The sequence below is a fragment of the Scyliorhinus torazame genome, unplaced genomic scaffold, assembly GCF_047496885.1.
Source record: "Scyliorhinus torazame isolate Kashiwa2021f unplaced genomic scaffold, sScyTor2.1 scaffold_333, whole genome shotgun sequence".
NCBI classification, from domain to species: Eukaryota; Metazoa; Chordata; class Chondrichthyes; order Carcharhiniformes; family Scyliorhinidae; genus Scyliorhinus; species Scyliorhinus torazame.
The window spans coordinates 12,675-36,947 of record NW_027308060.1 but is presented as its reverse complement, the minus strand read 5'-3'; the positions used below and the strand labels follow the sequence as shown (position 1 = coordinate 36,947).

Sequence of the window (24,273 nt, the reverse complement as noted above, 5' to 3'; positions counted from 1 at the left end):
GGGATAAATGGATGTGAATCCTTCAATAACTCATTGTCACACCAGACCATCTCTCTCCCTCACAGGGTGAAGAACTTTGAGGTGCAGGATGCATACAAGAAGGCGTGGGGCAGTGATTCTGATGGGAACACAGGCAGAGCTGTGACCAGTCAGCCAGGCAACAAGCACAGCAACCATGAGATGACCAAACGGGGCGGTGAAGGAGAAGGCTACATTAACAGGTAGCTAGGATGGGGCTACGTCACTATCCCAAATAGGGCACAGGCACCTGGCAGTGACCACAGGCACAAGTCACTTGTCACTCCCCACATTCTGTAATCGGCAACAAACAGCCCTTTTAGCACTGATCGCCAATGGAGGCAACCAGCATATCCTTTCAACCTCTATTTTGTGTGAGGGAGGCAAAATGTATTCACCTCTCTGCTTCCACTGTCCTTCAAGTAAGCATGATCTTTCTACCCCTGACCCGGGAGAACAGACAAAATCTCTCCAAACTCAGCGACCCCCCCCCCCCAAATCACCACCACGGGGAGAGTAGGCATACTCTCGCCACCCCTTCTATTCCCCATGGGAATTTAGAAACCACCTTTTTCCTAATTTCTATCCCACACAACGCCCGATTGCTCAAGCCCCACTGTTGAATTTATTTTAATAACAAAAGGGAGAAGCATCCACAATATCAAGTCTCCAACATCACATGGAACGAACTTGAGAAATTTGGTTCCATTTCAGGATAACCAATGACGCTCGAGAGGATGAAATGGAAGAGAACCTGCAAAATGTGGGCAGTATTATCGGAAACTTGAAAAACATGGCCCTTGACATGGGCAATGAAATAGATGTCCAGAACAAAAAGATCACCACCATAACAGCGAAGGTATATGCTGTGTTTTCATCCTCTTTCCTCAAAATGCTAATAATTTATAACTGTAGATTAATGGGACAAGTTGCAGCTCCCTAAAGTCTTGAGTATCCCCCCTTGAGAGCAAGGTGACAAGTCTGGGAAACCATCCTTATATTACTGTAGTTACTAGACCCACCCAAGGGAACCACATCCAGTCTCGTTCCAGGTCTTTATTTAGAAGGTGACCAGGTGAATGTTGAGCATATTATGGAAAATATCTATTTTTGTAGGAATTATGTTGGCCTGTTCCTTGCAGGATAAGTAAAATATATTAAGCTATTTTGTGGATGATTTTTACAGGTTTTATCATCTTGTCAATTGTGTGTCTTCTAATTGGTCTAATATATTCATCTCTGAGGAACACTATCTGTAACAAGATAGACTTGTCTGAACTTGGTTGAACAGTTCTTGACTTATTACACCTAAGAACAGCTCATGAGGCTTGTTGGATTTGCAGAACTCGGACCACTTCTAAAAATAACAGATCAGTGTAGCGTGGCCCCTCCCTCCAGTCTGGATTGGATTAACATTTATATTGTTACAATGGGGTAGATGCTACACTACATTGTATAATGGCTCATGTTAGAATGCATCTAGAATTTTGTGCTTAATTCTGGGCAACCATTCTCAGGAAGGGTATATTGGCCTCGGAATGCAGTGCAGATTCAATGATATTGGAGTTTAAAGGGATTAAATTATGAGAACAGGTTAAGTAGACTAGGCTTGTATTCCTTTGAGTAGATTAAAGTGTTATGTATTTTAAGATGATTAAAAGATTCAACAGAGTAGAGAGAGAGAAACCATTTATTCTGGTGAGAGCCCAGATCAAGGATCATATAATTAGAGCCAGAGCCTTCTGGGGTGATTTCCGAATCACTTCTTCACAGAAAGGGTAATAGAAATCTGGAACTCTTTCCTCCCCCACCCGCCATGCTGCCAATCCCAAAGCTGTGCATGCTGAGCCTTAATTGAAAATTTCACAACCGAGGTTGATAAGACTTTTGTTAGGCAAGGCTTTACAAGGGACATGGAATCAATGTGATCTACTCCTGTTCCTATATTGAGTTAGGCTATGGTAGGGCAGCACGGTGGCGCAGTGGGTTAGCCCTGCTGCCTCACGGTGCCGAGGTCCCAGGTTTGATTCCGGCTCTGGAGTCATTGTCCGTGTGGAGTTTGCACATTCTCCCCTTGTTTGCGTGGGTTTCGCCCCCACAACCCAAAGATGTGCAGGGTAGATGGATTGGCCACGATAGAATTGCCCCTTAATTTGAAAAAATGAATAGGGCACTCTTTGGCTATGGTGTGGATTTTAGCTGCAGCTGGTTGTAAACTTAAATCTTGAGTTATATGTTCAGAAAGCTATTTTAAACTCAATAAAATCCTATCAGACAGCAACAGCAAACTTAGTTTTGTGTATGCAATTAGTACAGGAAATGGGTGTGTGCACAAGATGACTTGGTGCTGACTGTCTCTGTGTTTAACAGGCTGATGCTAACAAAGCTCGGATCGATGATGCCAACCAGAGAGCAAATAAACTCATCAAAAACTAACATGGAGCCCATCTCGAGACATGGCCTTGAATGTACAGCTTCACCTTGACTCTGATTTCTACAACCCTTTCCATGGGAGTCATTTTGCCACCTTGTGCCTTCCTGCATCTCAATTTCTCCCAATGAGCTGACTCCCTAAGATCAGCACTGGTGCTAAGTGACTCCTAGTATTTTTAATCAGTGCAGTTTCCCAACCGGATTCTGGAGCCAAACAGGACTGTATCCAAAGAAGTGACTGATTTTCCCCATCCCCTGTCCCTCTTCCACACCGCTTTCTCGACCCCCCCTCCCCCCTCGAGCGCGCATGCATACACACACACACACTGGTCTGATGTTTAAATGGCTTTTGGCAATGGTGCATTTATTTGTACACTTCGGCTCCTGGTGATTACCAATGTAATGACTGGAATGCTGACTGCAAGGATCAAAAAGATTATCTTTAAATATTCATTTAAACTAAATATTTCAAACAAAAGTCACATTGGCCGAGATGAGGATAATGTTGCTCTGAAGGAAGACAAATGCGATGGAGTTTAATTGTACATGATCTAGAATGACTTTATTTTTGCAGTTTGATTGTGATGCACTAAATTGAGAGTTACACCAATTCTACCCACTTCAGCAATGGCACTTTGTCTCAGGGTCATAGTAATAATTTAGGTACCGATACAACCTGTGTCTCCCTATCCGCTCTGACTATTCCTGTGTTTCTTACCCTTGCTCTTGTTTTAGCTGTGAACTCCTTTCAATTGTTAATCATATTTAGTTTGGCAACTCAAATGTTTAATAACATAATGCGGTTTCCTTTTGGGGAGGGGAACACTGACCAAATGTGCTAGAATATGAGATGATGAGTCCACTGGAACTCATTAATTGAGAGAGGGAACCTGATTTGAAAAATACTGCTGTTTGATGGTGACTGTGGAAATGCCGCATATCAAACCACCTGGGGCCTAGGCCTTCCTGTCAACTTCAAACCCTGCCCGCCAACCCCCTTCCTATCTATCCTTAATCACAGGCTTTCCTGTCAAATTCATAGCACATAATCCCCCATGACTAGGCCTACCCATCAACCTTAAAACGTTCCCTCAACCACAGACTATATGGGTACCAGTTGTTTAGATTTCCCATCTGCCTCAACCACCAACCCGTCTTTCTCTTCTCTCTTTCCCCCCCCCCCCATGGGCCTTCAAGCGAATGAGCCTGCACCCAGTTTACTAACAGCTGGATAATGAAAGTTGTCTTACACCAGGCAGGGGAGCCACTCCCTCCCCATCTGTCTCTGTAGCACTGTAGCTATTGTGGGTAGGGAGCTGATACAATGATAAACTGTTCAGTGGAGTAAAGTCAGTGGCTGCTGAGGCCCAGCTGCAAGAACAATCAGAAATTTAAAATAGTAAAATGATATGCATGGGAGTTGGGGCTGAAGGGTATATGTGTGCTAGTTGGACAAAGCTGGCTCTGCCCTTAGGCACTAGGCTCCATGTAAAGGCCTGGTCTTCAGCCAGCGCCTCTTCTAGCTCCACGTCATCACTTGCTACTTTGTGTACAGAAGGAAAAACGATGAGCAGTGTTCAGGGCTGCACAGGCTGTAATATATATTGCACATTTAATCATTTCTCTATTCTCCAATTGCTCATTGGAAGTAATAATGTTTAATAGAAATAATGTGATTACTAGCTGAACCTGATTCTTTCTACCTTAAAATATGTTTTCTTTTTCTAAAATAAAGAAAAATAAATCCTCCTAAAGAGATCGTGACTGAAGTAAAGCTTGACATTGTACCGGATCAGGACTAAGTAGAAAATTTAATGAAAAACATTTAATTGCTAATTAACTGGTGGGGGAAGAGAGCCCACTTCCCTGCAGCTGGTATCTAGCTCTTAATTTAGCCATTCCTAGGTTTTCATGGTATCTCCTCAACCGTAGACTGATATTCCACCCTTTGGCTTCTCCTAGGATATACCAGCAGTAATAACCAAATCTACAGCTTATTTCTGGCACGTATTCCTGATGGTTATTCTACTCCATATTTTCGAAGTTTTCCTGAAAGATTGAATTATTTCTATCTGTTCTGGTGCAATTATAAGGGACATTGCTCCCACTTCACAGTGGGCAATTCTTGCTGTGATTTATCCCCCCACCATTGTGCAGCTTAATTCCAGGTTCCTTTTTGCCCCTCCTGCCACTCTAAATGGTCTTGAGGGACCCTTACATAAACAAGAGGTGATTGATCTGGCTGGTCTTCCTGTTCATGCTGAGCCAGGGCAAACCTTTGCTGCCTCAAAGTTCCCTGCTGCTACGCACTCTCATCAAACCAAAAGAGGACAAAGAATTAACAAGAAAGCATTTTATTTGTAAGTACTTTATTTATATATATAATATATATATACAACACACAATGCTGTTTGAAATGATGGATGGAATGGAGTCAGAACTCACCGACAAGAAGCTGGAACAAGGGCTGTGACTGCACCATCAACGTTAACCAAGAATGCTGAGCCTAGTCAACATGGGTACCAGCTCTGATCCCAGGCAGCAGTCTCTATGCCAGCAAGTCACATCTTCAAGCTGAGCTCCTGTTTTACAGTAGGAAATACAGCGAAGAATCTTCTATTTACCTGAGCCATCTCCCTACCCTAACCTAATTCCAGCCCATGTCCCAGCTTAGGACGTCATATGCAAAGTGCTATTGTTCATTCAAGGTGCAACGGTAGTCGATTCCGTTAGGAGTGAGCTGGACTGAGGGCAGCACGGTGGGTTAGTCCTGCAGCCTCACGGCGCTGAAGTCCCAGGTTCGATCCCTGCTCTGGGTCACTGTCCGTGTGGAGTTTGCACATTTTCTCTTCCCCCCCCCAGTGTTTGCATGGGTCTCGCCCCCACAACCCAAAGATGTGCAGGCTAGGTGGATGGGCCATGCTAAATTGCCCCTTAATTGGAAAAAGTGAATTGGGTACTCTAAATTTTTTTTTTAAAGAGTGGGCTGGACTGTGTCCTGATTTTCACAGCAGCTTAAAGACACTAAAGCACAATGCATTTTATAGATTAACGGCAGCATATCAGTTTTACTAACCCCCCACAAAAAAAACTGGAATACAGGCAGTGCTGGGGCCCTTGTCATCGCATCATACTACTTCCACTGTCGCCTTCAATGGGATTGGAACTCCACGATACAGTCTATTGCAAGTTACTACCATTTAACCAGCTGCCCAGATAAGATGGACCATTGTCCGGGGCTGAGCGAGTGACCTCAAATCTTCAAGAGAATTTCTTCTTTGTTGCTGTGAAACGTTCCATATACTGAGGGAAGAGAAACACAAGTCACTCGGGTCTGTTGCAAGGGCTCAATCCACCACCAAACCAATCAGACTGCATCACGTGCTCAATCTACTACCACGTTAATAATTTCACACACACCCATAAGACTTACTCAGGTCTACCCTTACAATCACTCAGAACCATGCCCTTATACTTCTCCCCCATCTCAGCCTGCCAACCAATTTCTGCAACCTCCCCTTACCTTCCCCACTCTAGAGTGAGCACTGGAATCAGAGTTTGCTGTGGATTTGGTTACTTTAATTTAAATTAAAGTGCCCAATTTATCTTGTTTTCCCAATTAAGGGGCAATTTAGTGTGGCCAATCCACCTACCCTGCACATTTTTGGGTTGTGGGGATGAGACCCACCCAGACACGGGGAGAATGTGCAAACTCCATAAGAACTAGGAACAGGAGTAGGCCATCTGGCCCCTCGAGCCTGCTCCGCCATTCAATGAGATCATGGCTGATCTTTTGTGGACTCAGCTCCACTTTCCGGCCCGAACACCATAACCCTTAATCCCTTTATTCTTCAAAAAAAACTATCTTTATCTTCAAAACATTTAATGAAGGCGCCTCAACTGCTTCACTAGGCAAAGAATTCCATAGATTCACAACCCTTTGGGTGAAGACGTTCCTCCTATACTCAGTCCAGGTGGACAGTGACCCGTGGCCGGATTGAACCCAGGTCCTCGGCGCCGTGAGGCAGCACGGTGGATCCAGTTACACCAAGCGATTCACATCAACAGGACACCTCTTAATCAATAATCATTGCACCCTTCGTCTTCATATCCTCAGCCTTTCCTCATAAATCTGACATTCCTATTTTGGCCAATTTAGATGAGTGGGATTACACTGGGTATCAAAAGGATACAGGAACGTGAAGTTAGACAAGGTGGCTGAGTGCCACCCTTCTGTGCTGTATCATTTCTATAGTTCTATGAAAGATTACAGAGATTCCAGGAGAAATGTATAGATAGAGGGGATAGCTCATGAAGCAAACACACTTTTGTATACACTGAATGAACCCGTTTCTGTCCTGGTACACTGTAGAGAACTTGGAAGTAAGCACTGACAGTGCTGAAAGTACAGCATATGTGGAAACCTGGTCATGGCACCAATCACTAAAATTATATAATTTCATAGCATGCCGCAAGCACCAGGAATATTGTCAGGGTTTCAAATGGGATTCTTTGCCAGAAGTGACATTATTACACCAGACGCATGAACCTGCCTATTCCGTTTCGGATGTTGATTATCCCAGCGGCACTACCAATCCATCCCCTTCACGCACTGTGACCAACCTTATCATACCCCTCTAGATCTCGCAGATTCTTAATTTCAAAAAGATTTCCCTCAACAGCCAGCAGGGAGATCTGAGAGTCGACCAGGATACTGACAGGAATCATGGAGATTTCTAAACAGTTCTCTTCGATCCGCAAAACCTTCAGCCGTGGAGCGAGGGAGATGTTTGATGAAATCTGAGAGACCTGAAAGTATAAAATGGTTACTTTAAACTTCAAACTAAATTATAAAACAAGAAACTTGTGGTGCACAGGCCTCATACTGCACACATATTGCTCTTCTGGAATATATTCTACCTACACCTCTTCCATCTATGGGTTGTTGAATCAGTGTACACCCAATTAATGGCATTTTTTCCACAAGAAACATTGTACAGATGAATTTGTACAATAAGTTGAATTGTATTTATGCTTTTGAGAGAAAAAACACTGGTTGCCTAATTAATTTACGGGGATCAATATTGTTTTGAGAGCAACTAATAATGTAAACTCCTCAAACGGTGCACAACTAAGTTCATACAGGGAGCAACTAAACATGTACACATTGGATAACCTTTAGCTACAAGAGGCCATTCAAACCCTCAAATCTGTTTTTTTTAAAAAATATATTTATTAAAGTTTTTTAACACAATTTTTCTCCCTTACAAACAATAACCTCCCCCCCCCCCCCGCCCCCCGGAACAAAATAACAAGAAATCGCGCAGAGCAAGATATGTACATGGCAAAATGGTGTTTACACAGCTTTGTACACTGGCTCTCTCCCGTACGTGCCAGTTTCCCCAACCCTTCATGTTATCTCTTGCTCATCCACCCTCCCAGGCAATCCCCCCCCGCCCCCCCAAGGTTGCTGCTGCTGACCGACCTTCCTCTAACGCTCCGCGAGATAGTCTAGGAATGGTTGCCACCGCCTGTAGAACCCCTGCGCAGACCCTCTCAAGGCTAACTTAATCCTCTCCAGCTTTATGAACCCAGCCATGTCATTTATCCAGGCCTCCAGGCAAGGGGGCTTCGCCTCCTTCCACATTAGCAAGATCCTTCGCCGGGCTACTAGGGACGCAAAGGCCAGAATGCCGGCCTCTTTCGCCTCCTGCACCCCCGGCTTGTCCACTACTCCAAATATTGCTAGCCCCCAGCTTGGCTTGACCCGGACTTTCACCACCTGAGATATTGCTCCCGCCACTCCTCTCCAGAACCCCTCCAGTGCCGGGCATGACCAAAACATATGGACATGGTTCGCTGGGCTCCCTGAGCACCTTCCACATCTGTCCTCTAACCCAAAGAACCTACTCAACCTCGCCCCCGTCAAGTGAGCTCTGTGAACCACCTTAAATTGTATCAGGCTGAGCCTGGCACACGAGGAGGAGGAATTAACCCTACCTAGGGCATCGGCCCACAGACCTACCTCAATCTCCTCCCCCAGCTCCTCCTCCCATTTACCCTTCAGCTCTTCTACCAGCGCTTCCCCCTCTTCTTTCATCTCCTGGTGTATTGCCGACACCTTGCCCTCCCCGACCCATACACCCGAGATCACCCTGTCTTGAATTTCTTGTGCCGGGAGCAACGGGAATTCCCTCACCTGTCGCCTCACAAACACCCTCACCTGCATATATCTAAAGGCATTTCCCGGGGGTATCTCAAACTTCTCCTCCAGTGCCCCTAGGCTCGCAAACGTCCCGTCAATGAACAGGTCCCCCATTCTTCTAATCCCCGCACGATGCCAGCTCTGGAGCCCCCCCGTCCATCTTCCCCGGGACAAACCGGTGGTTACCCCGATCGGGGACCAGACCGAGGCTCCCATTGCACCCCGGTGTCGTCTCCACTGGCCCCAGATCCTTAGCATTGCCGCCACCACTGGGCTCGTGGTGTACCTTGTCGGCGAGAGCGGCAGCAGTGCCGTCACCAATGCCCCCAGGCTCGTTCCTTTGCAGGACGCCATCTCCATCCTCTTCCATGCCGCCCCCTCTCCCTCCATCACCCACTTGCGGATCATCGCCACATTTGCTGCCCAGTAGTAGCTCCCTAGGTTTGGCAGCGCCAACCCTCCTCGGTCACTACTGCGTTCCAGGAACCCTCTCCTTACCCTCGGGGTTCTATTCGCCCACACAAACCCCATTATACTCCTACCTACTCTCTTGAAAAAGGCCTTGGTGATCACGATGGGAAGGCACTGAAACACAAACAGAAACCTCGGAAGGACCACCGTTTTGACCGACTGTCCTCTACCCGCCAGCGAGAGAGGTAACATGTCCCATCTTTTGAAGTCCTCCTCCATTTGCTCCACCAACCTAGTCAGATTCAGTTTATGTAGGGCCCCCCAACTCCTGGCTATCTGGATCCCCAAATACCGAAAGCTCCCCTCCGCCCCCCTCAGCGGTTGGTCCCCTATCCCTCTTTCTTGGTCCCCTGCCTGTAACACAAAGAGCTCACTCTTCCCTACATTGAGCTTATAGCCCGAAAACTCCCCAAACTCCCTTAGAGTCTGCATGACCTCCACCATCCCCTCCATTGGATCTGCCACGTACAGCAACAGGTCATCCGCATATAGCGACACCCGATGCTCTTCTCCCCCTCGGACCACCCCCCTCCATTTATTAGACTCCCTCAATGACATGGCCAAGGGTTCGATCGCCAATGCACACAACAGGGGGCACCCCTGCCTCGTTCCTCGGTACAGCCAAAAGTACTCCGACCTCCGCCGGTTCGTCACTACACCCGCCACCGGGGCTCTGTAAAGGAGCTCAACCCAACTGATAAACCCTCCCCCGAACCCAAACCTACGCAGCACCTCCCAGAGGTACTCCCACTCTACTCGGTCAAAGGCCTTCTCCGCGTCCATAGCTGCCACTATCTCCGCCTCTCCCTCCTCCGATGGCATCATTATCATGTTTAAGAGCCGCCGCACATTAGTGTTTAATTGCCTGCCCTTTCCAAATCCCGTCTGGTCCTCGTGGATCACCCCCGGGACACAGTCCTCGATCCTCGTGGCCAGCACTTTTGCCAGCAACTTAGCATCCACATTGAGGAGCGAGATTGGCCTGTATGATCCACATTGCAGTGGGTCCTTGTCCCGCTTTAGGATCAAAGAAATTGTCGGGGGCAGGGTCCCCTCCTCTCTTGCCTCATTAAAGGTCCTCACTAGTAGCGGGGCCAACAGATCTACGTACGTCCTGTAGAACTCCACCGGGAACCCGTCCGTTCCTGGGGCCTTCCCCGCCTGCATACTCCCCAAACCCTTTCTCAGCTCCTCCAACCCAATTGGTGCCCCCAAACCAGCCACCTCCTGCTCCTCCACCCTCGGGAATCTCAGTTGGTCTAGGAATCGTCTCATCCCCTCTTCCCCCGCTGGGGGCTGGGATCTGTACAGCTCTTCATAAAAGGCCTTAAATACCTCGTTTATTCTCGTCGCACTCCGAACCGTGGCTCCCCTTCCATCTTTGACTCCCCCTATTTCCCTCGCTGCCATCCTCTTACGGAGCTGGTGCGCCAGCATCCGACTAGCCTTTTCCCCATACTCTTAGGTCGCCCCCTGCGCATTCCTCCACTGTGCCTCCGCCTTCCGTGGTCAACAGGTCAAACTCCGTCTGGAGCCGTCGTCTTTCCCCAAGTAATCTTTCCTCCGGGGCCTCTGCGTATCTCCTGTCCACTCTCAAAATCTCCCCCACTAACCTCTCCCTTTCCATGCCCTCTGTCTTCTCCCTATGAGCCCTGATGGAGATTAGCTCTCCCCTGATCACCGCCCCCCATACCACCCCCACCCGCACCTCCCCGTTGTCGTTGGCCTCCAAGTACCTTTCGATACACGCCCTCACCTTCCCACACACCACCTCATCTGCCAGCAGTCCCACATCCAGCCGCCACAGCGGGCGTTGGTCCCTCTCCTCTCCCAGCTCCAGTTCCACTCAGTGCGGGGCGTGGTCCGAAACGGCTATGGCCGAATACTCCATCCCCTCCACCCTCGGGATGAGCGCCCTGCCCAGAACAAAAAAATCTATCCGGGAGTAGGCTTTGTGCACATGGGAGAAAAAAGAAAATTCCCTGGCCTGCGGTCTTGCAAACCTCCATGGGTCCACTCCCCCCATCTGATCCATAAACCCCCTAAGCGCCTTGGCCGCCGCCGCCGGCCTCTTTCCAGTCCTTGATTTGGAGCGGTCCAGTGCTGGATCCAACATTGTATTGAAGTCCCCTCCCATTATCAGGCCTCCTATCTCCAGGTCCGGAATGCGCCCCAACATGCGCTTCATGAATCCAGCATCATCCCAGTTTGGGGCGTATACATTTACCAACACCACCCACATCCCTTGCAACCTACCACTCACCATCACATATCGCCCTCCATTATCCACTACGATAGCCTTGGCCTCAAATGACACCCGCTTTCTCACCAATATTGCCACCCCTCTATTCTTCGCGTCCAGTCTGGAGTGGAATACCTGTCCTACCCATCCCTTTCTTAACCTGACCTGGTCCGCCACCTTCAGGTGTGTCTCTTGGGAGCATGACCACGTCTGCCTTCAGTCCCTTCAAGTGCGCGAACACTCGAGCCCTCTTCACCGGCCCATTCCGGCCCCTCACGTTCCACGTTATCAGCCGGATTGGAGGGGCTCTGACCCCCCCCCCCCCCGCCAACTAGCCATCTCCTTTTCTGGGCCAGTCCCGTGCCCGCGCCTCCCTCACCCCCCAGACGGGGGACCCCCGTCCCGACCACCTCTTCTGTGTCCCATTCCCTTTCGGCCAGTGCAGCAGCAACCCTCCCCCCCCCCCCCCCCCTTTCCCTCCTCCCCGCTAGACCCCTGTCCAGCTTTTTTGCTCCCCTCATATCACTCCCGTAAGTCAGCTGACACCTGCTGACCCCGGCTTCCCCCGCCGTCCCATTGACCTCCCAGTGTGGGAGTCTCCCAATCAATATGCGTTCCTTCGTTCCCCTTCCTGCCTTTCTTCCCGGGGAAAACCCCCCGCGCTTTCCAAAGCCCGCCCCGCCCCCTCTAGCGCAGCTCCTGTCGCGGCCTTGTTTCTGTCCCCCAGCCCATGTACCATTTCCTGCGCGTGATTGACCCCCTATATACAACAACCATCACACATCAAACCTCAAACATCCCCCCCCCACCCTCACAAACCCTCAGTTAGAGTCCAACTTTTCGGCTTGTACAAAGGTCCACGCCTCTTCAGGCGTTTCAAAATAATAGTGTTGGTCCTTGTATGTGACCCATAGTCGCACTGGCTGCAGCATTCCGAATTTCACTCCTTTCCGGTGCAACACCGCTTTGGCCCGGTTGAAACCCGCTCTCCGCTTTGCAACCTCCGTGCTCCAGTCCGGGTATATTCGGATCTCTGCATTGTCCCACTTGCTGCTCCGCTCCTTCTTGGCCCATTTCAGGACCCTCTCTCTGTCCGTGAACCGGTGAAATCTCACCACCATCACCCTTGGCGGCTCATTTGCCTTGGGCTTCCCCGCCAGCATTCGGTGTGCCCCGTCCAGCTCCAGCGCCCTCGAAGGGGCCTCCGCGCCCATCATCGCCCCGAGCATCGTGCTCGCGTATGCCCCGGCATCGGCCCCCTCCACTCCTTCAGGGAGACCCAGGATCCACAGATTCTTTCTCCTCGACCTGTTCTCCAGGTCTTCGAGTCTTCCCGCCCACCTCTTGTGTAGCGCCTCGTGCTGCTCCACTCTCACCGCCAGGCCCAAGAGCTAGTCCTCATTCTCACTGACTCTTTTCTGTACCTCCTGGATCTTTACCTCGTGGGCCTTCTGGGTCATCCCTAGTCCTTCAATTGCCGACAGCATAGGCGCCAGCATCTCCTTGCGCAGCTCCTCGAAGCAGCGCTTGATGAACTCCTGCAGCTCCGGCCCGCATTCCGCTTTGTCCCCGGCCGCCGCCATTTTGTTTTTTTCCCCCCTCGCTTCTCCCGCTGCTCCAATGCCGCTTTTTTGGCCGTTGCACTTCTGGTCCGGTCCATAAAAGTTGGAGAGGGACCTCTCTTTTCCCTTCCCCCACGGGTTGTCTTCGAAAAACTTCCGTTGGGGCTCCTCTAGCCTCAAATCTGTTCTGGCAATCATGGCTGATTTGCATCTTGACTCTTAACCCATCTGTAACCCTTAATCCCCTTGCCTAACAAAGATCTGTCAATCTCTGTTTTGAAATTTTCAACTTATATCCCCCCTTATTAGACAGTTTTTTGTGTGAATAAATATTTCCTGACATCACCACTGAACACCTAGCTCCAATTTTAAGATTGTGCCCCCTTGTTCTGGACTTCCCCATCAGAGGAAAAGTTTATTTCTAACTACCCTATCAAATCCTTTAAGCATCTGATATACTTCAATTAGAGGGTTGCAGAGTGGTTAACACTGCTGCCTCACGGCACTGAGGACCCCGGTCACTGTCTGTGTGGTGTTTGCACATTCTCCCAGTGTCTGTGTAGGTCTCACCCCCACAACCTAAAAGGATGCGCAGGCTAGGTGAATTGGCCACGCGAAATTGCCCCTTAACTGGATAAAAAAGAATTGGATACTCTAAATTTAAAAAGTAACATTTTAAAAAAAAGATAAACTTCAATGGTTACCAGCCTAGTCTATGCAACCAGATCTGCTAAGTGAACCTTTTTAGTGAATCTGTGCTCCATGGCAAATATATCTTTCTTGAGACACATTGCCCACAATTGAACACAGCACTCCTGTTGGTCTAACCAGAGTGTACCATAACTTCCACTGCTTGTATGCCAATCTTCTTGTGATAAAGGCCAACTCTCAATTAGTACTTTTCCACTAGCTTTTAGTGATCTCTGTATTTGGACCTCTAAATCTCTTTCTCTATGCTCATCCCTAGTTCCTAGTTTTTCTTCATTTAGAAAATGCTCTGATCTTTCTTGGATATTGGCGGCACGGTGGCTAGCACTTCTTCCTCACAGCTCCAGGGACCTGGTTCAATTCCGGCCTCGGGTGACTGTCTGTGTGGAGTTTGCACTTTCTCCCCGTGTCTGTGTAGGTTTCCTCCGAGTGTTCTGGTTTTCGCACAGTCCAATGATGTGCAGGTTAGGTAGATTGGCCAAGCTAAATTGCCCCATAGTGTTCAAAAGGTTAGGTAGTGTTACTGTGTTACGGGGCTAGGGTGCCCTTTCCAAGGGCTGGTGTAGACTTGATGGGCTGAATGGCCTCCTTCTGTTGTAGATATTCTATTCTATGAAAATGGTTTTCTATTCCTCCTTCCCAATCATTTATAAAAAAGTGAAAAGCTGAGTTGCCAATTCCTGGGTCTTCCCGCTGAACCAATTCGCTATGCAAGCCAATGCCTTCAATTCCAATTGTTTTTGCTCTTAGGATCTTAAGTGGAACCTTGTCAAGTGCCTTCTGAAAGTCCATATAAATAATATTCATAGGCAATCCCTTGTCTGTAACATCAGTAACCCTTCAAAATTCAACTAGGTTCATTAGACATGATGTAACCTTTACAAATACATGTTGGCTTTATCTATGCAAAGACAATCGCACTCAACTAATAATAGACATAGATCACAGCACTGGCTTCTACCAAGAACAAGAAATAATGCAGATTGTAATATGGTCAATAATGCATGCAATTCATAGTGTACACAAGTAATAGCATACACAGTTCACACTATGCACAACAATACAGATCATGGTGTACAAATAGTGTACACAAACTGTAGCATGCACATCTATTAATAACAGCTCAGTGTACATTAATACGCACAGCTCATACAATGCACAATTAATGCACACAGTTCATCCTCTTGCACTAATGAGCGGTGTAGTGCTGGTCTGTGTAGCCACTTAAAATGGCCAACTCCCGATTCAAAATGGCAAACGACAAAGGCTGATGGGAAAGTCAGCCAACAAGCCAAAAACAAGCAGCTGCAGGTTGGCTGTGTATTTACCTCTGGAAAGGCCAGACAAGATCGATACCAGCAACCATCAGCATAACAAAACACCAGCCACCTGCATACCAATGAGCAATCCCCGGGAACAATAAGCAACATTTAGGCACACAAAGCAAAACCAGACTCTTCGGCGCCAGCAGAAGCCTACACAAAAGGAGGTGAACGAGCACCTCAAGACCGTCCATCGATCAGGGAACCGCTCCAGCATTGGAGAAAATCGAACCAAGCGATTGGGACAAAGTCCAATCACTTGGGACCAGGTACAGGGTCCGCCCTGAAAGGCGGGAAGCCCCTGGGACTATAAGAATTGAGCCCAAGTTCAATTCTCCACCGCTTCTCCAGCTCTTCACTCTTCAGCAGCTGATCAAAACTGTAAGTCTTACTTCAACGCTCGCTACGAGATAGGCGCTCCTAGCTATCAATCTGTACCAACTTTGAATCCCGCAGACTCAGAACCCATATGAAAGGCCATTTGTTTCCCCTGACCTGGTGGGCCAGTTCCAAAGCTAAGTATAGGCCTGTTAGTTGTAGAAGTAGCTTAAACGTAGAATTTGTGCATGAGTAGTGATTACTGTGTATAATAAATGTGCTTTGATTTAAATCTTACTAATCGGTGTATTGGATTATTGATCATTACTCGGACTTGAACCACGTGGCGGTATCATAAAGATACCTGGCGACTCAAGAGCAAAGGTAATAAAACAGAGCAATTAAACCAAGGAGAAAATTAGCAACACCTGTAACAGACCTGGTTCTGGTTAACATTGAGTTCAATGGCCTGTAACTGCTCCAATTCATCGGGAAGGCGCTGGATTCGGTTCTTGGACAGATCCACTACATCCAGGTGTCGGAGGCGGCAGAGCTGGAGTGGGAACTCACGAAGCTGGTTCCCAGAGAGATTCAGGGTCTTCAGGGCTGCCAGCTGACCAAAGCTAGAGGGAAGCTGTTTCAGTGAGTTACTGTTTAGATGAAAAGTCTCCAGTTTCTTCAGCTTGCCCACATCCTCGGGGAGAACAGCTGATAGAGAAAAATGCCACGTTAATGAAAATAAATCTGTTCAGCGGATAGAACTGCTAACCAGTGAGGGACCCAGCTACCTGCATGTTCCTGGGTAATTCTGAACCTGGGGATGTGCTGTGAAAGAGAAGGGCTTAGATTCCTGATACACTGGGATCAATGTGGAGACAGGGTGGGTCAATTCAGGAGAGGGGCTGAAGACACGGGGTACATGTGAGGATAATTCAGATTCTTGGGATTGGGATCAATTAACATAGGAACATAGTTCTGGGGCAGAAGTACCTTGGACAGGCTTCACATGAACAAGGCTGAGACCAGTGTCCTTACTAGTGTTTTGGGGAGGAGTGAAACAATAATGGAGAAGTAGAAAGAGAAGAGGCAATGAATGCAGGAAAGAGAGAGAGAAGAAAAGGGAAATTGTAAAAATGCTCATCAGGAGGAGAAGCAATTAAAATAAAAAACTAAATGGAGAGCAGTTTGGAATGTGCGTTTGTAAATGCACAAAGGATTGTAAAATTGGTGAGCTGGAGGCATCAAATGCTTTAGGGGGCAGGGTGGTCCTATGTAATGGTATCAACAAAGATGTATGCTGTGTTCCACTGATGGCTTATTGAGTCTTACCCAATTTATTACTATTCAAATTCAAACTCTTCAAAACTACGAAGTGGCCAATGACAGAAGGCAAGATTTCGATCTTGTTTCCTGAAAGATCCATTGTCCTTAGGCTCGATGCAAGTCTCTGCAGGTCCATGGGAAACTAAATATTAAGAGAACAAATCAAGAAATCAGTAACTTCTAAAGAACACTAGAGGAGAAAAAAGGTAACCCCTGAATCTCCCACCTGCACCTCACACTGAACAAGGGTCGATGAGCCAAATGCCTTCCCTGGAAGACCTTGTCCATCATAAATACCTGCTCCTGGGAAAACAACTAAAGGACTGAAGTAAGCACTACTCTAATATCAAAGTGCTGCAGTTTGCTCAGCAGATTAATGAGGGCTGTTCCTGTATCTTGTGTTTACCTTCATTGAAATAGCATAGGAGGCAAAAATAGTGAAATCAAAGTAGGAATGGGAGGGAATGTTAAAGGGGAGTGAGAATGGAAGTGAGTGTTAAAGTTGCTGAGATGAAAAGTGTCTCACTTTAACCACTGACATTCCTCAGATCAGTGAAATACATCACGGACAAGAAACAATCACTTTCACAATCAGTTCCCAAGAATTAGAAGCATAATGACTAGATTTGTATTCCCTCATAGATTAAGAGCTGATCTGATCATGGAGATCAAAATGGTTAAAGAATTTTGAAGGGTCGATATGGACAGATTATTTCCTCCAGGGGGGCCAGTCCAGATCAAGGAGACACAACCTTCAAATTAGGGCCAGGTCTCCTGAAAATTTCTAAACCAAAATTGATAGAGTTTGGTAGGTACGGTTACTAAGGGGACCGGTTTAGCTCAGTTAGCTGGATAGCTAGTTTTAGGTAAGGCTACTAAGGGCTACAAAACAAAGGTTAACACGGAGACTGTGGCGCTAAGGACCCGGGTTCAAATTCCGGCCCTGGGTCACTGTCCGTGTGGAGTTTGCACATTCTCCCCGTGTCTGATGGGTTTCACCCTCACAACCCAAATATGTGCAGGTTAGGTGGATTGGCCATGCTAAATTGCCCCTTAATTGGAAAAAAATAAATAATTGGGTACTCTAAATTTATAAATAGATAAATATCACCCATGATCTGTGAGACAGAATAGGCTCGAGGGGCTGAATGGCCTCCTGTCCGATGTGCCGTTGACTGGTGACTTGTGATTCTGGCCTTTTTTTATAATAAACATTTTATTGAGGTATTTTTTTGGCATTGTAACAGCAGCAATATAAACAATGTAAATGAAAATATAAACATAGAGCAAATACCACCTCCCTCCCCAACGGGTCCCACCATTAATTAACCCCCTAATCTACATTAACCTAACCCCCACCCCCCTCTCTACTGACGATTAATTCTCCGTGAAGAAGTCGATGAATGGTTGCCACCTCCGGGCGTACCCTAACAGTGACCCTCTCAAGGCGAACTTAATTTTCTCCAGACAGAGAAAGCCTGCCATGTCCGATAGCCAGGTCTCCGACTTCGGGGGCTTTGTGTCCCTCCAGGCTAGTAATATCCGCCTCCACGGATATTATTACCCTCCGCTATCAGGCCAGAACGTCTGTCTTTTTCTCCTGGATTCCCGGATCCTGCGATACCCCGAAAATCATCACCTTTGGACTCAATGCCACCTTTGTTTGGGATACCTTGGACATGACGTCAGCAAACCCCTGCCAAAATCCCCTCAGCTTTGGACATGCCCAGAACATGTGGACATGATTCACTGGTCCTCCCTCACATTTTGCACATCTATCTTCCACCCTAAAGAATCTGCTCATCCGGGCCACTGTCATGTGAGCCCGGTGAACGACCTTGAATTGAATCCTGCTGAGTCTGGAACAAGTTGTGGTCGCGTTGACTCTACTCAACGCGTCCGCCCAAAGGCCCTCCTCTATCTCTCCCCCCAGCTCCTCCTCCCACTCGCTTCAGCTCCCTCGGTCTGCGTCTCCTCTGATCCCATAAGTTCCTTGTAAATGTCAGAAACACTCCCCTCACCTATCCATCCTCTGGAAACTACCCTGTCCTGAATCCCCCTTAGCGGCAGGAGTGGGAAGGTTGGTATCAGTTTACGCAGAAAGTCCCCCACCTGCACATATCGAAATTCGTTTCTCCCCGCCAATGCAAACTTCTCCTCCAGCGCCCTCATATTCGAAAAGCACCCCTCTATAAACAAGTCCCCCATCCTCTCAATCCCCACTCTCCGCCATATTTGGAACCCCCCCCTCCACTCTGCCCGGGGCAAACTGGTGATTAATACAGATTGCGGACCAGACCGATGCTCCCACTGCTCCTACATATCTCCTCCATTGGCCCCAGACTCTCAAGGCCCCCACCACCACGGGGCTGGTGGAGTACTGCGCCGGCGGGAACGGCAGCGGCGCAGTTACCAACGCCCCTAAACTTGTGCCCTTGCAAGAAGCCGCCTCCATACGCACCCATGCCGACCCCCCACCCCCCCCCCCACCCCCCTCTCCCCCCCCCCCCCCTCCCCAATGAATATGGGGAGACATTGAAATACAAACAGGAATCTCGAGAGGACCATCATTTTCACCATTTGGACTCTGCCAGCTAGAGACAACGGGAGCGCATCCCATCTCCGGAAATTATCTTTCATGTGATCCACCAACCGGGCCAAGTTCAATTTATGTAGCCGGTCCCAATCCTGCGCCACCTGGATACCTAGGTACCTGAAACTGTCCCCTCCCAATCTAAACGGCAGTTCCCCCAGTCACCTCTCCTGACACCTCGCCTGGACCACAAACATCTCGCTCTTCCCCATTTAAGCTTATACCCCGAAAACCGGCTGCATTCGCCTAAAATTCCCATGATTTCTTCCATTCCCTCAATTGGATCTGAAACATACAGGAGCAGGTCATCCGCATACAGGGAGACTCTGTGCTCCACCCCACCCCGGACCAGCCGCTTGAGGCTCTCCGAGCAATTGCCAGCGGCTCTATAGCTAGCGCGAACAAGTGTGGAGAGGGGGCATCCCTGTCTTGTCCCCTGGTGCAGTCTAAAATCGTCCTGTTCGTCCGTACACTTGCCACAGGAGCCTGGTACAGCAACCTGACCCAGTCAATAAAGCCCTTCCCAAATCAGAACCGCCGCAGAACCTCCCATAAATTAATCCCACTCAACCCGGACAAAAGCTTTTGATTCTGGCCTCATTTTAAATGCAGTGGTTAAATACATATAGAACAGGAACATTGTGTCTCACTCAAATTGGCCTCAGCTCTTTTCTCATTTTGTGAAGGGAAGAATCAGTCTTGAGTTGTTGCTCTCCATTACTTCCCGTGACTGTTACAGTGAAGTATGAAAGAATAGGAGGGGACAAGATTCAGGGTTCAATGCCGCTGGCAATCATGGTTTGGACACAAAGACAATCCTCGGCCACTTGACGAGACATCACTAAGTCTGCAGACAGCACAGCTCAAGGATCCAATACAAATGTCACAACTCTTAATTTTACTGCAGCTTCTCACCTCATTCAGGCCTTTCCCTGTGAGCTGGAACACGCCAGTCTTCTGTGCAGTTTCCAGGTGAGCTTTCAGGGCACTGTTCCCCATGGCAAAACTGCGTAAATCCAAACAAAATTACAACTTCCCCAATCTCTGATCACATCCAGGTCTGCTTAAGACAAGACTGACAGTCCCACCAGATAGTACCTATGATAAAACACACAACCAATTATGAACTCAAAACCCAACAGGTAAATCTCAACCACTCATCTGCTCAATTAAAACAATCCCCTTGGGGGATTGCTACCGCAGTCTACAATGCTACCGGGCAGCACGATAGCATTGTGGTTAGCACAATTGCTTCACAGCTCCAGGGTCCCAGGTTCGATTCCCGGCTTGGGTCACTGTCTGTGTGGAGTCTGCACGTTCTCCCAGTGTGTGCGTGGGTTTCCTCCGGGTGCTCCGGTTTCCTCCCACAGTCCAAAGATGTGCAGGTTAGGTGGATTGGCCAAGCTAAATGGACCTTCGTGTCCAAAATTGCCCTTAGTGTTGGGTGGGGTTACTGGGTTATGGGGAAAGGGTGGAAGTGTGGACCTTGGGTAGGGTGCTCTTTCCAAGAGCCGATGCAGACTCGATGGGCCAAATGGCCTCCTTCTGCACTGTAAATTCTATGATTCTATGATAACATAGTCAACTCCCCAAAGGTCAATATGACTCCTGCTCCCACTTGGGAGTGAACCCTTTCATGCCCCTTGACCCCGTATCAAGGTGCTTCAACTAACTTTCTCCACTTGTCCCACTTCATTTCCCAGAAATAGATCAGCACTGCTTCCTTTTTCATTGGGCAGGAAACATTCTGACACAGGAATGCACACATTTCAGGAATTCCTTCCCCTTATGTTGTTATTATTGCAGTCTATACTGGGATAATCAAAGTTCCCCCATTAACTCAATATTAATTCTTGCATCATTTTGCAATACGGAGGGAGTGCTGCAGCGTCAAAGGTGGCGCTTTTGACTGAGACACTGAAGCTCAGTCTCCCCTTTCAGGTAGGTGTAAAAGATCCTATGGCACTATTTTGAAGATCAGGAAAGTCAGCACGATAGCACAGTGGGTAGCACTGTTACTTATCAGCTCTAGGGTACCAGGTTCGATTCCCGGCTTGGGTCACTGCCTGTGTGAAGTCTGCACGTTCTTCCTGTGTCTGCGTGGGTTTCCTCCCACAAGTCCCGAAAGACGTGCTGTTAGGTAATTTGGACATTCTGAATTCTCCCTCAGTGTACGCAAACAGGCGCCGGAGTGTGGCGACTAGGGGCTTTTCACAGTAACTTCATTGCAGTATTAATGTAAGCCTACTTGTGACAATAAAGATTATTATTATATCTCGAATGTTCTGGCCAATATTTATCCGTCAGTCAACATCCCTAAAATATATTGCTTTGTGGGCATGCTGTTTGTGAGCGCTTGCTGTGTATGAATTGGTCGCCACATTATCTGCATTACAAGAGTAATTATACTTCAAAAATACTTAATTGGTTGCAAAGTGCTTTGGGACATCAGGATCATGAAGGGTGCTGTTGAAATGCAAGTCTGTCTGTCTTTGTTCCAAAAAATGGAGTCTTCATTACAGAAAAGGATGTTGTCAAAATTAAGCAAAACTAAAGATCATGGGATTAAAGGGTCCATGGCAGCATGGATGCTAAATTGTCTAAGGGACAGAGTGTAGGGAGAAGTGGTAAACAGTTGTTTTTCAGACTGTAGGGAAGTATACAATGGTATTGTCCAAGCAAGGATCATTGTTGGGATCAATGCTTTTGTTGGTTTTATTTATTTATTTATAAATTTAGAGTATGCAATTCATTTTTTTTTTTTTTTTTTTTTTTAAAAGAGGCAATTTAGTGTGGCCAGTCAACCTACCCTGCACATCTTTGGGTTGTGGGGATGAGACCCACGCAGATATCGGAGAATGTACAAACTTCACACGGACAGTGACCCGGGTCCAGGATCAAACCCAGGTCCTCAGCGCCGTGAGGCAGCTGTGGTTAGCACTACTGCTTCACAGCGCCAGAGGCCCAGGTTCGATTCCGACCTCGGGTGACTGTGTGAGGTTTGTACATTCTTCCTGTGTCTGCGTGGGTTTCCTCCGGGTGCTCCAGTTTCCTCCCACAGTCCAACGATGGACAGGTTTGGTGGATTGGCCTGGCTAAATTGCCCCTAGGTGGGGTTATGGGGATAGGGTGGGGAATTGGGCCTGGTAGGGTGTTCTTTCAGAGGGCCGGTGCAGACTTGATGGGCCAAATAGCCTCCGTCTGCACTGTAGGAATTCTATTCTAAAGGAAGTGAGAGACATATAGAGAGGATTAGGAAAGGAATTCCAGAACTTGGGGTCTTAGCGGCTGAAGGCTTGGCCAACAATGGTAAATGGCAGGAAGATCAAAGAGTGGGGTGGGGTCGGGATTTGGGAGGGCACATTATTTAAGAGGGGAGAAATTAAAGGCATGGTGACAGGAGACCAGTCTAGGAGGAATAGAAGGGAAAAGTAGAAAAATAAATAAAAAGTTAAATTGCGGCTCATTGTCTTGAGCGGCAACCAAAACATGCACGTGAACGGATACAGGAAAAATTCAAGTTACACAGGTCTGGTTATGTAGTAAATATTTCTAGCAGTAAAAGACAATATGGGAGAGACCAAAATCAGAAGACCTATGGTTGATGAAGGTTGATGCAGGTAGGGCTGAATTTGCATGTAGCATTAGGGAACTGTTGTCACACTTTAGGCGGAGGGATTTCAGGGTCATAGAGTGGACACAAAGATATTTAAATAGAGAGACGTGGAGAATCACGTGGAGAATCTGGAAAAGCTGGATTCATAGAATCCCTACAGTGCAGGAGGCTGTTCAACCCATCGAGTCTGCACCGACCCTCCGAAAGAGCACCCCATCCAAGCCCATTCCCCTGTCCAATCGCAGTAACCCCACCTAACCTTTGGACACTAAGGGGCAATTTAACATGGCCAATCCACCTAACCTGCACATCTTTGTTCCCCTGAGAGCAGAGAAGGGGAAGAGGAGAGTTGATGGAGGTTCAGGAATAGTATTGGTAGAGTAAATAAGTGGCAGAAGGATCAGTAACGAGAGCACACATTTAAGGTGACTGTGAAAAGAACCACAAGTGACATGAAGAAACACTCTTTTTTCCACAGCAGATGATGATCTGGAATGCACGACCTGAAAGGGAGGTGGCAGCAGATTCAATATTTTGAGAGAAAATTGCTCAAATACTTGAAGGGGAAAAATTTACACGATAATGTGGGAAAGACAAAAGATGGCACACAGGCTTAATGGGCCAACAGTACTCCTCCCATGAAATTCTTTGATTCTGTGAATCGATCTATGCATATTTCCAGTGACGGGGTGGACAGGATTATAGAATGATTAAATTCCTACAGTGCAGAAGGCTATTTCGGCCCATCGAGTCTGCACCAAACCTCTGAATGAGTACTTCACCCAAATTCACTCCCCCGCCCTATTCCATTAACCCCTTAATCTAAGCTACACATCTTTTTGGACACGAAGGGGCAATTTAACATAGCCAATCCACCTAACCTGCACATCTTTGGACTGTGGGAGGAAACCCATCCAGGCACGGGGAGAAAATGCAAACTCCAGTCACCCAAGGATGAACCCGGGTCCCTGACGTGTGAGGCAGCAGTGCTAACCACTGTGCCACCCCGGCTGTAATGTTACTTGAGGTACCCACGAAAAGGACTGAGCTCCACTATACAGAGGTTGGCAGGGGGCGAGTCAGGGCGAAGATGAGATCGCTAAGTAGAGGGCAGGTCGTGGCAAGCTTTGATTTTAGAAGTATTTTAAAAAATGTTGGTAATATTCAGCAGGTCTGGCAGCAGCCGCTTGTCAGATTATCAACTTCGGCTGATTATAAACGAGGCTGGATCTCATTCCCCTCAGATTTCGATCCCATCCCTGCCAGTACCTGTCTCTGCGACCTGCTCTTCCATTTGTTGTGGGTTGGACGGGCGACGCCTTTATCCTGTTGCAGGGCGGGCCGCGTTCGCTCCATAATCCGGAAACCGACTGCAAAAATTCCCCCCAGGACTTCCGCTCCTGTGCAATCCCGTCATCGCTCCCAGTACCGCGACTGACCACTCACCGACGCATCGCCACGC

At 47.9% G+C, this 24,273-nt stretch overlaps 2 protein-coding genes across 5 annotated transcripts in view; one reads left to right on the top strand and one right to left on the bottom strand.

Annotated features, from left to right (window-relative positions):
• LOC140406171 (synaptosomal-associated protein 23-like) overlaps positions 1 to 4,205 on the top strand; it is a 31,872-nt gene extending 27,667 nt beyond the window's left edge. For both annotated transcript variants that reach the window (XM_072494310.1, XM_072494311.1), the window contains exons 6-8: positions 66 to 221; positions 733 to 877; positions 2,389 to 4,205. In XM_072494310.1, coding sequence (XP_072350411.1) covers positions 66 to 221; positions 733 to 877; positions 2,389 to 2,454 — 367 coding nt within the window. In that variant the 3' untranslated portion in view covers positions 2,455 to 4,205. The remainder of the gene's footprint in view (positions 1 to 65; positions 222 to 732; positions 878 to 2,388) is intronic.
• A 598-nt stretch (positions 4,206 to 4,803) lies between these two features.
• LOC140406170 (leucine-rich repeat-containing protein 57-like) lies at positions 4,804 to 24,247 on the bottom strand. 3 transcript variants are annotated; one of them, XM_072494308.1, is made up of 6 exons: positions 24,081 to 24,247; positions 20,111 to 20,293; positions 16,609 to 16,744; positions 15,719 to 15,987; positions 7,075 to 7,260; positions 4,804 to 5,754 (listed from the first exon to the last, which is right to left on the bottom strand). In XM_072494308.1, exons 2-6 carry the CDS (start codon positions 20,192 to 20,194, stop codon positions 5,713 to 5,715), a joined length of 717 nt encoding a protein of 238 aa, XP_072350409.1. In that variant the 5' UTR covers positions 20,195 to 20,293; positions 24,081 to 24,247; the 3' UTR covers positions 4,804 to 5,712. The 3 variants fall into 3 exon arrangements, with proteins under 3 accessions (XP_072350409.1, XP_072350410.1, XP_072350407.1); XM_072494309.1 differs by having other exon boundaries at positions 20,111 to 20,201; positions 24,081 to 24,229; XM_072494306.1 differs by lacking the exon at positions 20,111 to 20,293 and having other exon boundaries at positions 24,081 to 24,225.
• Positions 24,248 to 24,273: the final 26 nt, after the last annotated feature.